Consider the following 15250-nt stretch of genomic DNA (forward strand, 5'->3'; position numbering starts at 1 on the left):
AATTCATTCTTTTACATATGGATATCTAGTAGTCCCATCACCATTTAGTTAAAGGACTGTTTCCTCACTGACTGATCTTAGTGCCTATGTAAAAAACCAGTTGACAACAGACCTACGTGCTTATCTCTGGATTCTCAATTACATTCTATTAATCTATATCTCTCTCATGCTCATACCACCCTGTTTTTATTACCATAGCTATTTGGTGGGGTTTGAAATTGGAAGTGTGCGATCTCTAGATTTGTTCTTCTTTTTCTAAATTGTTTTAGCTATTCTGGGTCCCTTGCCTAGTCCACATGAATTTCAGCATCAGCCATTAGAGCTTTAATAGGGATTGATATTGAATCTGTAGATTGTGGAAGCCCTCTTAACAATATTAATCTTTCAGTGCATGAAATGGGATGTTTTCCCACTTATTTAGAAATTCAATTTATTCCAGGAATGTCTTATAGTTTTAAATACGGAAGTCTTAGCTGAACCTAGTGGCATGTTCCTCTGGTTGCAGTTACTCAGGAGGCCAGAGTTTGAGTCCAGCCTGGGCAACATAGTGAGACCCTATCTGAAAACAAAAACAAAGGAGACTCTTGTATGTCCTTGGTTACCGTTTTATCCTTTTTTTTGTTTTTGTTTTTTTCCCGGCATTGGGGATTGAACCCAGGGGCACTTCACCACTGAGCAACACCCCCAGTCCTTTTATTTTTAATTTTGAGACAGGGCCTCACTTAGTTTTTCAGGATCTCACTGAGTTGCTGAGACTGGCCTCAAATTTATGATCACCCTTAGCCTTAGCCTCCCGAGTTGCTGGGATGAGAAATGTACACCTCTATGCCTGGCTGCTCTTTTTTATTGCTAGTGAAGTTGATTTCATTCCTTTTGGGGGTTAGTCATTGCTACATAGAAATACAACTGATTTTCTATGCTGATCTTGTATCGTACCATCTTGCTGAACTCATTTATTAGTTCTAGTAGCTTCATACATCTGTATTCTTTCAGGGTTTTCTATGTATGAGCTAATAGAGGTAATTTTACTTCTTCCTTTCTAAGAAAGAATGCCTTGTATTTCCTTTCTTGCCTAAACTGCCCTGGCCAGAACCTCCAGTATAAATCAGCATAGGAAGGATGAGGGCAATCATCCTTGTTTTATTCTTGATTTTGAGGAGAAAGTTTGTCCTTGACCATTAAGTTACAATGTTAGCTGTGGGGTTTTTATAGGTGGCCTTTATTGGGTTGAGGAAATTCCTTTCTATTCCTAGTTTTTGAGTTTTTTTTTTTTTTTTTATCATGAAAGCACACTGAATTTTGTCAGATGATTTTTCTGTATCTATTGAAATAATCACATGGTTTCTCCTTTATTTTATTAATCAACCAATTTATTTATGTTGGTGGTACTGGAGATTGCACTCAAGAGTACTCTGTCACTGAACTATGTCCCCAGACCCTTTTATGTTTTGAGACAGGTCTCCCTAATTTGCTGAGGCTGGCCTTGAACTTGTGAGTTATTAGGATTGCAGCATGGGGCACTGCGCCCAGCTATTTATTTTATTAATATGATGTATTACATTTTCATATGTTGAACCAATTTTAAAATCCTATGATAAATCCCACCTGATCATGATATATAAGCCTTTTTTTATATGTTGATATTTTTAGGTTTGGCATCTGTATTCATACTGCTATGTAGTTTTCTCATGATGTCCTTTTCTGGTTTTGGTATTGGGGCAATACTGGCCTCATATGATGATTTAGGAAATGTTCCCTTCTATTGTTTTGGAAGTATTTGTGAAGGAATGGGTTAATTATTCTCTAAATGCTGGGTAGAAGCCAAGCACATTGGTGAACTCATAATCCCAACTACTCAGAGCCTCTCCAGTTGCTGGGATTGTAGGCGTGCGCCACGGAGCCGGCCTGCTTTCGTCTCCTTAGCAGTGGAATCGCTGGGCCACCCATTTAATCACTTATCATTTGAGGAACTGCCAGACCATGTTCCACAGCAGCTGCCCCATTTCATATTCCCAGCAGAGTCTAGATGGTTCCAATTTCTCCACATTTTCTCCAACACTTACCTATTAATTCTAGCTACCTTTTTGTGTGCGTGGTGGTATCTCACTGTGGGTTCAATTTGCATTTCCCTGATGGCTGGTGATGTTGAGCATTTCCTCAGTTGAACACTGTCCATTTGCATGGCTTCCCTTGAGGAAGATCTGTTCAGATCCTTTGCCCAGCCCCTGCCTTTTACTTCCCCAATGCTGGGAATTGAACCCAGGGCCTTGTGCTTACAAGGTAGGCACTCCACCAACTGAGCTGTACTCCCAGCCCCTAGAAACATCCACTTAAAAAAAAAAAAAAATTTAATTGTAAATGAACACAGTGGCTTTATTGTATTTTTATGTGGTGCTGAGGATCAAACCCAGGGCCTCACACATGCCAGGCAGGCAGTCTTCCACTAGAGCTACAGCCCCAGCCCTACAGCCATGTTTTGATGCATTCTTCTAGTATGTTTATACTCATTTTTATACATCTTCAATTTTTACATTTTCTAATTTCCCTTACATTTTTGCTTCAATTCATTTGTTATTTGGGAATGTTGTTCAATTTCCACACATTTGTGAATTCCTAAAATTTCTTTCTATCATTGATCTCTAATTTCCTCCAATTGTGGTGAATGAACACATTGGTATGATTTGTCTTCTAAAATATACTGATTCTTATTTTATGATCTAACATATGGTCTGTCGTGGAGAATGTTCCACATGCACTTGAGAAGTTAGTGTATTCTGCTCTTGTTGGGTGGATGTTATGTAGGTGTCTGCTAGGGCGAGTTGATTTAGTGTTGTTAGGTCTTCTCATGCTGAACTTCTAATTCTAGTCATTATTGAAAACAGTGTGGCTTCTAACAATTATTGTGGTTTTTTGGAAGTATTTAAGCTTATTTTAACTGACACATAAAGACATAAAAATTGTACATACTGTGAGATACCACATGATGTTTTGATACATGTATACATTGTGTAACATTTAAATCAGATTAAACATATCTCTTCTAAACATTCAAAATTCTTTCTTCTGGCTCTGTGAGTACACAATACTTTATCATCATCTCTAGTCATAACTACTGTGCAATAGCACACCAGAACTTCTTTTTAAAATTATTTTTGAAAAATTTTTTTAGTTATAGGAGAACACAATACCTTTATTTTATGTATTTATTTTTATTTCCGTGTGGTGCTGAGGATCAAGCGCAGTGCCTCACACATGCTAGGCAAGCGCTCTACGCCTGAGCTGCAGCCCAGCCCCCACCAGAACTTCTTACTCCTTCCTCACAATGACTTAGTACGCACTGACCAACCTCCCCTGTCCTTTCAGCCCCCTTCTCTCCCAGCCCCTGGTACCCACCATTTCACTCTCAACTTCTGTAAGAGCAACGTTTTGTGTTCCACAGATGAGTGAGACTTTGCTTACTTCATTTAACATAAAGGCCTCCAATTCCATGCATGTCACAAATGACAGAATTTCCTGTTTTTTTTCCTTTATCCATTCATTAGTTGATGGACACTTAAGTTTGCTTCTGTTTCTTAGCTGTTCTGAATAGTGTTTCAGTGGCTGTGGGAGAGCTAATGTCTCTTCAACATGTTGATCTTATTTCCTTTGGATAAATACCCAGTAGTGGGATTGATGAATTATATGGTAGCTCTATTTTTAATTTTTCGAGCAACAGCCACCCTGATTTCCCTAATGGCTGGGCTGATTTATATTCCCACCAACAGTGTACACGTTGCCCTTTTCTCCACATTTCTACCAACACTTTATCTTTTGCTTTTTGATAACTGCCGTTCTTACTGGTGATATAGCATTGTGGGTTCAACTTGCAAGTTTCTGATTAGTGACGGTATTTTTTCATATACCTGTTGATTATTTATGTCTTCTTTTGGGAAATCTCTGTTGCCCACTTTTTAATTGGTTCTTGGCTATTGAGTTTTTGAGTTTCTCATGTGTTCTGGATGGACACTGACTCCGGTCAGGTGTACAGTTTGGAAACGTTTCCTGCCATTCTGTAGGTTGTCTCTTCACTTTGTTCCTTTGCTGTGCAGAAGATTTTAGTTTGATGCAATCCCATTTCTCTATTTCCATAAATATGTGTGTGTACATACATTTTTTCTTTTTTATTGCTTTAATTTCTTTGCTTTTGGGGGTTTTCTCAAATAAAATCCTTGTCCATTCCAATGTCTTGAAGGATTTGCCCTATGTTTTTTTCTTGTCATTTCATAATTTCTGGGGTTGTTTTGCTTGTTTGGGTTTTTGGTACCCGGATTGACCCCAGAGGCACTTTACCACTGAGATACATCCCAGCCCTTTTTATTTTTTATTTTGAGACAGGGTCTCACTAAGTTGCATCGGGCCTTGATAAATTACTAAGGCTGGGCTCAGACTTGTGATCCTCCTGTCTCAGCCTCCCAAACTACTGGGATTACAGGTGTGTGGCACCATACCCAGCTTACATATTAGTCTCTAATCCACTTTTATTTTTTGTAACTGGTAGGAGCGAGGGGCTGTTTCATTCTTCTGCATGTGAATATCCAGTTTCCCTAGCATCATTTATTGAAGTTTGTGTTCTTAGCACACTTATCAAAAATCAGTCAGTGGGAGGTATGTGGGTCTGTTCTGTTCCATAATAATTATTGTCGAATTATCCATTTTTCTCTTCAGTTCTCTCAGGTTTTGTTTATATATCTTTGGGTTATTTTGTTAGGGGCATCCATATTTATAATCATTATCTATATTTGATGGATTCACATTTTTAACATTAAAAAAATCTTTGTTTCTAATAATTTTTCTCTTAAAGTCCTTTTCTGACATTAATGTAGACCTTCTAGTTCTCTATATTCATGGTAATTTTCTTTCCATTCTTTAAAGTTTCAACTCTTTCATGTCTTTGGCTCTGTGTCTTTTTAGAAGACTGTATATTTAGGTTTTTAAATAATTTAATTTGTTCTTTTTAGTTACACATGACAGTAGAATGTATTTTGACATTATACATACATGGAATGCCACTTCCTGTTTTTCTGGTCATTCATGATGTGGAATACATTGGTCATGTATTCCTATATGAACATGGAAAGTGGTGTCCCACTCATTCTATCTTTCCTACTCCCATTCCCCCTCCCTTCCCCTTTGTCTAATCCAAAGTAATTCTATCCTTCCTTAAGACCCCCACACACCTGATACTTACTGTGAGTTAGTATCCACATATCAGAATATTTGGCCTTTGCTTTTTGGGGACTGGCTTATTTCACTTAGCATGATAGTCTCCAGTTCCATCCATTTACCTGCAGATGCCATAATTTCATTTCTTTTCTGGCAGAGTAATATTCCATTGTGTATATATATCACATTTTCTTTGCCCAGTCATCTGTCGAAGTACATCTAGGCTTGTTCCATAGTTAGAGCTGCTATAAATATTGATGTGGCAGCTATATGCTAATTTTAAGTCCTTTAAGTATATACCAAGAAGTGGGATAACTGGGTCAAATGGTGATTCTATTCCACGTTTTCTTAGGAAACTCCATTCTGCTTTCCAGAGCAATGTATACTCCCACCAGTAATGTATGAGTGAACCTTTTCCCCCACATCCTTGCCAACATTTACTGTTATTTATATTTTTGATAATTGCCATTCTGACTAGAGTAAAATAAAATCTCAATGTAGTTTTAATTTGCATTTCTCTAATTGCTAGAGATGTTGAACATTTTTTTCATATATTTGTTAACTGTATTTAGAAGACTGTATATTTGGACTGTGTGTGTATGAGAGAAAATCCTTTAAACATATTCTTTTTTTAAAAATATTTTTTAGTTGTAGGGCTGGGAATATGGCTCAGTTGGTAGAGTGCTTGCATACATGCACAAGGTCCTGGGCTCAATACCCAGCACCACACACAAAAAAATTTAGTTATTGATGGTCTTTTATTTATTTTTATGTGGTGCTGAGGATCAAACCCAGTGCCTCACACATACTAGGCAAGCGATCTACCACTGAGCTACAGGCCCAGCCCTAAATACTCTTTTTTAATCTGTTTGCTCTATTTACATGTAATTATAGATAAGGTAGGATTTACCTCTGCCATTTTATTTCCTTTTATTATCTTATTTCCCCCCTTATTTCCTGCATTACTGCCTTCTTTTTAATCTGTCATTTTTTTGAACCCATGGGCACTCTACCACTGAGCTACATCCCCAGCCCTTTTTATTTTTTGAAACAGAGGCTTGCTAAGTTGCTCAGGCTGGCCTTGAACCTAATCCTCCTGCTTCAGCCTCCAGGCAGTTGGGCTGTGGAAGGCACTGCCTCAGCCAGCCCCTCCCTTTCTCTTTTCACGTGTGCACTTGTACACTTGATGGCCTCCCAAAGGACTCTGAGGCTTCCTTCATTGTTCATTAGTATTTCTGTTCCTTGCGTTAATTTCAACATGCCTATTTTCAAATTTGCTGATTCTTTTTCTTTTTAAAAAAATATTTTCAGTTGTTGATGGACCTTTATTTTATTCATTTTTTTGTATGTGGTGCTGAGAATCGAACCCAGTGCTTCACACATGCGAGGCAGGCACTGTACCACCGAGCCACCACCCCAGGCCCTGCTGACTCTTTTCCTGTGCACTCAAATCTGCTATTGAGTCTCAGTAGTGGATTTTTCATCTCAGATATTATACTTGCCAACTTGAAAATTCATACTTGGTTCCTTTGTATAATTTCTGTATCTTCTTTCTTACTATTTGTTGAAGCATTTGCTTTATTCTTTGCTTTAATTCTTCAGACATAGTTTATCTTGGCTTTTGGAACATGTTTAAAGTAACTTAAAATCTAGCACTAAGGAAGGGCTGGGGATATAGCTCAGTTGGTAGAGTGCTTGCCTTAAAAGCACGAGGCCCTGGGTTCAATCGCCAGCACTGAAAAAAAAAAAAAAAAAAAAAAAAACTAGTACTAAGGAAAGAAGGAAAGTTAAAATGCCATAAAGCTTTCTGTTCTTACTGAAACTCAACTGGGTTGCTGCAAGTCTTTGTATAATTTCCAGAATTCTGCAAGCTGATTCTGATAATATGTGGCAGGTTTTCATGACTTTTATGGAGAACACAAACTTTCAGTGGTTCTGACTGGACCATTTTTGCTGACTCTTTTTTTGAATTTTGATTCAAACAAACTAAAAAAAGATATTTTGATACAACTGGTAAAAACCGGACATAGATTACTATTTTAAAATTTTGCTTTCTTAGATAGGAAAATTGTTATTAAAGTCATATATATATTTCAAAGACCCTGTTAGAGTTACACAGTGGTACTTAGGTTTCTGAGATTTGCTTTCAGTATTCCAGTGCACACGCCAGAAAAGTATATATGGGGAGAAATGAAATATTGGCACAAGTTCTTGGAAGTGATGGGTACATTTTTGTGTTTGAAAATTTCTAAAATACAGTTTTTTAAAGAAAAGGGTTACCCTTGGGTCCAAATAAGGCTACCTTAAACTAGGAAAAAGTAACAGTTCCTAACTGACCTTGGGTAGAAGAGAGTAGAGCAAGGTCACATGGGCCGAGAAGGAGGAATAAGGAGAACCACTCAGGCGCCCCCAGGATGAAGGGACACGTTCTAAAGCAAGCACAGACCTGTTACCACGTCTGAGTCTGAAAGCCAAGGGTGCTGATTCGTCAAGTTCAGCTCAACCCTGGTCCAGCCCCCGTCTGTGGTCTCAGTCCCTATATGCTACCACATCCCATCTCCAGCTTCTTTCCTAGAGGTGGCAAGAGATGTCCCACCAACACCTTTTCATTTGTCTTGAACAGCACTTTGGCCATGACCCAAGGATGGAACTATGCACAGAGCAATGGGCCTTCAAGGACGGAGGAGGCCCGGATAGGGTAGGCTCTGTCCTCCTCAGTGACTCCACAGCCTCAAGACATCAACTGGGGACAGGGAACCTTCTCTGGGGACTCAACTATCAGATCTGGTAACTTAATCAGCAACACTCCAGTAATATTAAATCATATAAAATGTGTACTTGTAAATTCTTTATACCATACTCTAGATACAAGGACTTCAAGATCCCGAGGCAGGGAGTATGGAAGACCTACCCAGCAGGGGACCTATAAGGTAGGACAGTGCAGGCCCTGCAGCTCCTGATTTAAGGCCCAAGGAGGACCTTGCCAGCCTGCTCTGCCATTGGCTTTCCAAATGGGAAAGAGAGCCACCAGGGGAGACAGGCACCCTGTGGTCTGAGCATAAGAAGGAGGGTTTGGGCAGGCAGGTGAGAACCTGCCATTCTTTGCTTAGACTACAGAAAACAGATTTTTTGTAAAAAATAGAAATAGCTGAGAAATTTGAACTTCCTCTGTAGCCAGGTTGGGAGAGAAATAATGGAGAGAGAGAAGTCAGGGTGAGGTGTGGTCACCAAAGGAGAGCAGGCTGAGGAGCTGAGCTAAGCAGAACCTACAGGACCTGGGAACAACACTGCTGTGGCTTATTTTATTGCCACGATGGCTACCACAGTGTCATGCAGACCAGAGAGGGAGCCCTGCAGTGAGGAGAGCCTGGCATTTCTAGGAAGTATCTGTAGGTTACTTTGGAAAATGAGGGGCCAGAAGATGCCACAACCTTACACGAGGGGAGACTGAAACCATCCTGTGTATTACCACCCAGCATCCCCAGCTGAAGGTGTCCATGCCCTACCCCAAGTCCACATTACAACCACTTGACTAAAGAAAAGCTTTATTGGTGACTTAAGGGAGCCAAGGTCTCCTCTGACCCCACTTCCAGGCAGTTTTAGCCTGCAAGGCCTTCTTAGGATAGGAAAGCCAGTCATACGATTCATGAGCATTCCCAGCAAGAGGTCAGATCTCTGTTTCTCATGAGAAAAATTCCAAACCCTGATTTCATAGTCAACAACAAGGCCAGAGGCTAGAGTCCTGATGGGCATGAGTGCCCCTGCCCATGGGCTCAGGAGGCTGACTGAATTGTTCAGCAACATCTGTGGGGCTGCAGAGGTGAGATGGAGGCCAGGAAGGCCACAAGAAATTGCCCCAAGAGGAGTTTCCAGCAGGGTCCACACTTGGGTAGGACATGGAACCTGACCCTGCAATTGCACTTTGGGTATGTTGGGGTCAGACTTCTAAGTGGGCCTGGAGAGGAGAGAGCCCCACCTGCTGGCACTTGGCACACCAAGGCTCCATGGTCTAGGCTCAGTGGGGCCACCACAGCCCGTCAGAATTTCCGGATCTTCATCAATGGGACCTGGGACTTCTGTGCAGTTATCTGCATCTTCTGGATGGGATACAGGTACCACATCACCACCCCTGAGGGGTTGATGATCACTGTGAAGCTGGTATCATCCCGGAGGCCACTGATAATATCACCCGAGAAGACATCCTGGGCCTGCAGTGGGGACGGACGTCATCAATGGCCATGTAAGGGTGGCACAGAAAGGCCCTCAGTGTGGACAAGCACCCGGACCTTGGCTTGTGCGTGCAGGCCTCCAGGGTGCCTACGGCAGGGGGAGCCCTAACCTCCCTTCCCTTTTCCACCAGCAAAGCCGACAGATGTCCAAACACGGTAGCAGAGAAAGCGAGCCGGAGAGACACCTCGAGGGCTGTGGCATGGGGCTGACTAGTGAGCAAGAAGCAACCCAAGAGGTTCAGGGGCTCATCTGTACACGTGCTCTGTCTGCACTGCTTGAAACCAGCGCAGAGAACAGCCCCAGCCACAGCCCTCAATGCCCGCAGCAGCTGCACAAGCACCTGCCAGAGGCCTGAAGCCATGGCACAGGGGCGGCCACGGGTGAGTGAGGGTCAGCCCCAGGAGGCTTCCCAGAAGGCCGGCGGGGGCTGCAGGGCAGGGCACTCACCTCATAGATTCTGGAGCTGGAGTAGTTAAGCTTTGCCAGGGAGGAGTGGTAGCGGAAAGGCATGTCTGTCCTGCGGCTGAAGAAGACCAGGACACTGGTGTCCCCCGACAGGGGCCGCTTGAACACCTCAATGAAGGATTTTTCCTGGGCATAAAAAATGGCTACTAGCTGAGGTCTCTGCTCAGGGAGGTTTTGGAATTCCCTTCCTGGCCCTCCTGTAAGCTCTGAGCCCCACAGACCACAGCTCTGTGTCATATAGAGGCTTGGGGGAAAAGCCACAGCCCTCCGGCACCAGAACTTACCTTAGCCCTACCTTCCCTCCCTGACTTAGCAGACGCTCACCAACATCGACTGTGCCAGGCCCCGTGCTTGGGCACAGGCGAACACTGCAAGAGGCCCCACCCCAGAAGCTCACAGGATCACGCATCTTATTTGTACCAATTACATAGCCTGGGATAAAAAGTTGCTTAGAGTATGGAAGCTTCAGTTTTCTCATTTGTAAAATAGGGAAAGAGTATCCACCTTGCCAAGAAAATGTATCTAAAACATATTGAGCCACAGTAGGTGCTCAGTAAATACTAGAAACTAGTAGTAGGTCTTGGCTAAAACAATTTCTTAAACTCCAGACTAGGGAAGCCCTCGCTCTCTGGAGAACATCACTTGTGTGCTGCCGCCCGTGTCTCACTGCCCCTAGGCAGCGAGTTGTCCTCCAGCTTGGCAGCCTTGCTCTCAGGACAGCCCAGTCCTCAGCCCTCCCGGCCCTCCTCCCACACCCTAGTACCTTGAGAATCATGCGTCCCTGGATGCCTAAGGGATCCTGGTTGATCTTAATCATGAGTGGATTCTGCAGAATGTTCACATTCTGGGGGGAAATGGTACGCAGGTCTGTGGACATGAAGAGGGGAGCTGCCAGCACTGTCCACAGGGCCATCTGGGCCCGGGCTTGCTCAAAGCTGAGGCCAAAGTTCCCAATGAGCAGCTGGTAACAGAAGAAAGGAACAGTCAGCTTGTACTCCCCAGGGAGGTGGCACAGACTAGGGCTGGGGAAAGAGTGTCACGTGTGGACCTGGCAGCACAGCTGTGTGGCTGTGGGGTCTTAAGTCACCTTCTATCTGCACATCAGTTTTGGGGCTTTTTTTCTCATAAAGAGAATGAGATGATGATATTCTCTGGCTGTGTCCCAGGGGCCCACGCACAAGCTAGTTAAGCGCTCCACCCCTGAGCCACCCCCAGCCCTGTTTTGTTTTGAGGGCAGTCTAGGTGCTGGGAATGGCAAGACAGCGGGGCACAGCCATCCTCTTCACCCTGCAGAGGAATAACCTCACTGGAGGGCTGGCTGCTGCCCACTGGAGTTCTAGAAACAATGGGCATTCCTGCAACCAGCCCCTGGACGTTCTGATGCAAAGGTGGGGGAGGGCCGTGGGCTGGCACTGTAAACAAGCTTTGAAGGCCAGTTGGACACACTATGTCACACCAGTTCAGGGGCACATTCAGAAAAGCTGCCCTAAAACCTGGCAGTGAGCACCAGGGAAGTAAGAGAGAGCAGGGCAGCAGGGCGCAGGGCCTTCATGGACAGCGGGTCTAAGGACATTCCCCACCATGCTGGTACCATGTCTGGGTCATTCCAGTGCCCAGGGCCGGCCACTGGCTGCAGGATGTCCTGGTGTTTCACAAACCAGTCCAGGATGGAAAGCACACTCCTCCAGGAGTCCTGGATGTCGTCATAGTTGCGCCAGAGGTTGCAGATGCTAGCCAGCAGAGTGTAGTTCACCTGGATGCCGGGGAGACAGAGTCTGCTCGAGCCACGGCCTGCTGCCTGCAGCCATCCGGGGACTGGGGAGGCGCAGCAGGCGGCAGGGTGGAAGGGCAAGAGGACAGGTCCACAAGCTTACTCAGCACCAGGAAGCCCTCTGAAAGGGCTTCCCCCATATAGGTTGGTGCCAGTAGGCTGATGCCAACCCTACCCACCCATGCCCACCACAGCCACGCCCAGGTGGGCCTGGGCTGGTGCACCCATAGCCCTCCCCACTGACGCATTCCCAAACCACACATACACTAGCTCCACTAGCTGCCGCCACCTCCCTCAGGGCTGGAGGTCTGAGCCATCCTTCCTAGTGTCAGATGTCGGTGGGGGTCTAGCAGGGTGCCCATGGGCCCTTGTGAGGCTTGGCTCACAGCCTTCCGGACCTCCTAGCCTACTCAGCCCCACCCAGTACACTGACCACCTGCTGGAGGCCATGTGCTGGCACAGGCCTTGGATACCAACCCCATCAGCCCAGCTGATGAGGGCCTGGCTGTGGCCCCCCTTTAAGATGCCATGGCCCTCTCTCCAGACACCCACAAATAAGCACGTGGGCAACTGTGGTGAGAGCAGCCCTGGCTCTGGTGGACACTTCCCTGTGGCCTGGCACCTAGAGGGCAAGGGAGGTCTAGGCGTGGGAGCCTTGGCAGGTGGGCACATAGAATGGCTTACCTCAGGGGGTAGGCCCCCTTCGTAAGCTGGCCAGCTGCAGGAGAAGGCGATGGGACGGCCTGTGGCATTCAGGGCGGCAGCCATCTTGGGGTACCCTAAAGAAAAGCACCCTCTGGAGGACTGAGCAGGTGCAGACGTGGTCTGGGGCCTCGGCTCAACTTTCTTCCAACCAAACTGAGGAAACCAAGGCTCCAGACAGGAAGTATCTCCCACACACCAACGACTTCAAGCACTTCCTAAAGTCTCTAGGAGGTGGTTACTGTGCTTCCCCATCTTTAGGGAACCTGGGAGAGGGGAACTGGGACTCCACCCCTCGGGGCTGCACGCAGACCGAGCCCCTCTGGCCACTTCGCCCTCTCTACCTGATGGTCCTGGGCAGCTGTGGAACTTACCCTCCTCCCGTTCCTCGCGGGTGGAGAAGCAGCCGTCCAGCTTCAGCATGTCCACCTTCCACTCAGCAAAGGTTTGCGCATCCAGCTCCACCTTGTCGAGCGTGGTGCCAGGGTAGCCCATGCAGGTTAAGTTACCCATGTCCTCGTAGATGCCCAGCTTCAGGCCCAGGGAGTGAGCCTGTGGGGGGTTGAGGACACGGAGGGACCCTCAGGGACCCTCAGGGAGCCTCCTCATTGGCATACCTGACTAGGGCCCATTCAAACCTTCACTGGCTCCTGCTGACCAGAGGAGAGGTGCCAGCTTGCCGGCTGGCCTCTGCCAGCTCTGGTCTTTCCTCCCTCAACACATACTTGTGGCTGTTTCTTGCCTCAAGGCCTCTGTCTGCCTCCAAGGCCATCTCCCCGGCGCTGCTAGAGAACTAACTCGCCTCCTCCAACGGTCTTCCTAGGGTCCCAGGCTGCGTCGGGGGCCCCTTCTGCCTCACCACAGTGGTGATCATACTCCAGCAGGTGGGCTGAGAGGAGTGGAACAGCCCTCAGGCCGGCAAGGTTTGGGGCGGAACTCACGTAGTCAGCCAAGAAAGCGATGCCATGGGGGAAGCGCTTGGAATCGGGCACCAGGCGGCCGGTGTCATCTCGCTCACCAATCCAGCAGTCATCGATGTTGAGGTAGACGTAGCCCAGGTCCCGCCATCCATCCTGTGCCATCAGGTCAGCCATCTCCATGAAGAGCCGCTCACTAGCAAGGCGCATGGGGCTGCTGGATCGCCCAGCCTGACCCTCATCCCACCCCTCCTCAGCTCTGGGTGTGCATCTGGGCAGTAGAGATCATGACTCCACTTTCAGCTGAGTGTATCAGGAGCAGCAAACTAGGTGGGGTGGGATGAGTGATCTGGCTCCCAAGCCAAGGGGCCGGGTTGGGCCCAGGAGCTATGTGGAGGCCTGCCTGGCCTGCCACGTTGTCCCCTTTGAATCATCTCAGGGGCCAATGTCCCGGCCCAGAGAGGCCCCAAGCAGGTCATGAGGCTAAACGTCAGATATCCTCTAGGCCACCTCTACTGCAGTCCTGCTGGGTCAGGCGCTCTGACTTTGCCCTTTTGACTAGCTGGCCCTCCTCTGCCTGCTGCCCTCGGCAGGCCCTGGGCAGGCTTGTCTGGTGACTGTGGACCTCACTCACCTGATGCAGTTCTTCGGGTCCTCATCACAGTCAATGTTGCAGCGGAAGCGCTCCCAGGCCAGCCAGCCCATGGGTGGTGTTCGAAGGAGCCCGTTCTCTAACACCAGCACCTGGGCCACCAGGACCAGCAAAAGCACTGGGGGAGGGGATGAGGAATGGCGACTGTGAATGGCTCCCACAGTCCCGGCCCTCATCCCACCCCATCCACATGCTGCTCAGGCTGCCTGCACACTAGGGGAACCAGACTCCTGGACTTAGGGGAGAACTGGCTCTTCCTGCAAAAGTCAGCTAGGGGAGGTTCTTGGGGCAGGACAACAGGTTTGAAGCCGGGCTCCCCACTTGCTGTTGCCACAGCGGGCAGGACTTGGCAAAACTGACACTTTTAAACCACGTCCTTCCGGTACCCCCCGACCAGCTCTCCCCACCTCATCCACAGTACGTGAGAGCACAGTGTGGCCAGAGGCCGGGTCTCTTAAGTCCCAGCCCAGAACTGCTCTCAGCCACGGGCACTCCAGAGGTTTCCGAGAGGTCGAAGAGCTTGGCTAGGAAGGGCCTGCGCCCAGCCCCTCGCCTCGGCGAGCCCTGTCCTCCCAGGCCCGTCCTCTGTGAAGAGGGCGGCGCGGTCCCACTTCACAGCCCTGTCCCAGCAATGCCCGCACACAGACAGGACCTCTGCACTTGGGAAAGGGCCTCTCTGGAGAGCTCCAGAATGAGAGGAACGCACTCCCCACACACCCCATCAGGAAGAAGGGCAGGGACCAGAGGCGGGCACTCTCCACGGCCCTGCCCGCCCTGCCCGGCTGCCGGCTCGGGTCGGTACCTGTCTTCAGCAGCATGGCTTCGGACTCGGCGTCTCAGGGCCACCGACTCTCGGCTCTTACCAGCGTTATACTTCGGGCTCTGAAAGACGAGGCGGCAGAAAAGCACTGGTTCACGACGACCTCCCCTTCCCCGTCATCTTCTCAACCCCGCTCTCGGTCCCCGCGCCCGTCTCCAGCCTTTACTCCCCGCTCGGACCTCAGCCCTCACCCACCCGCGGTGCTGGGACTCCCGGCGCCTAAGGGCAGCCCTAGGCCAGGCTGGGGCCAGAAAATGGCAGCGACGGGCTCGGGACGCCCAGGAAGAACGGAGGCGCTGAGCCCCGTCCGGGCTCCCGACTCCCGTCCCCGGGTCCCGCCTGCGGCTCGCAAGGTCCCCGCGGCCTCACTCACTGCTCCTGCGCGCTCAGACCCAGGGCCGGCCTCGGCCTCCCCTCCCAAGCCTCTGGCAGCTCCACTCACCTGATTCGCTCGCCGCGTTCCACTGGGGCGGGGCCCTGCGCGGCTACCC

The 15250-nt window shown here is 47.9% G+C and overlaps 1 protein-coding gene across 2 annotated transcripts; it reads right to left on the reverse strand.

The window, feature by feature from the left end:
• Positions 1-8730: 8730 nt before the first annotated feature.
• Positions 8731-15201, reverse strand: NAGA (alpha-N-acetylgalactosaminidase). Of its 2 annotated transcripts, none has more exons than XM_079141227.1 (10): positions 15133-15201; positions 14742-14821; positions 13922-14057; positions 13312-13483; positions 12745-12922; positions 12353-12447; positions 11489-11650; positions 10661-10858; positions 9880-10023; positions 8731-9410 (listed from the first exon to the last, which is right to left on the reverse strand). In XM_079141227.1, the coding sequence occupies exons 2-10, from the start codon at positions 14755-14757 to the stop codon at positions 9240-9242; spliced, it is 1272 nt and encodes a 423-aa protein (XP_078997353.1). In that variant the 5' UTR covers positions 14758-14821; positions 15133-15201; the 3' UTR covers positions 8731-9239. The 2 variants fall into 2 exon arrangements, with proteins under 2 accessions (XP_078997353.1, XP_078997354.1); XM_079141228.1 differs by having other exon boundaries at positions 14939-15165.
• Positions 15202-15250: the final 49 nt, after the last annotated feature.

This window comes from Sciurus vulgaris (genome assembly GCF_902686455.1).
Source record: "Sciurus vulgaris genome assembly, chromosome: 5".
In the NCBI taxonomy this organism is placed as follows: domain Eukaryota; kingdom Metazoa; phylum Chordata; class Mammalia; order Rodentia; family Sciuridae; genus Sciurus; species Sciurus vulgaris.

What these genes read in the sequence shown, in the direction of transcription:
- NAGA (XM_079141227.1), bottom strand. An exon ending in TCGCTTTCTTGGCTGACTAC is followed by an intron (nt 12,923 to 13,311) that starts GTGAGTTCCGCC and finishes AACCCCCCACAG; the next exon opens with GCTCACTCCCTGGGCCTGAA. An exon ending in AGGGACGCATGATTCTCAAG is followed by an intron (nt 10,024 to 10,660) that starts GTACTAGGGTGT and finishes TTTTATGCCCAG; the next exon opens with GAAAAATCCTTCATTGAGGT.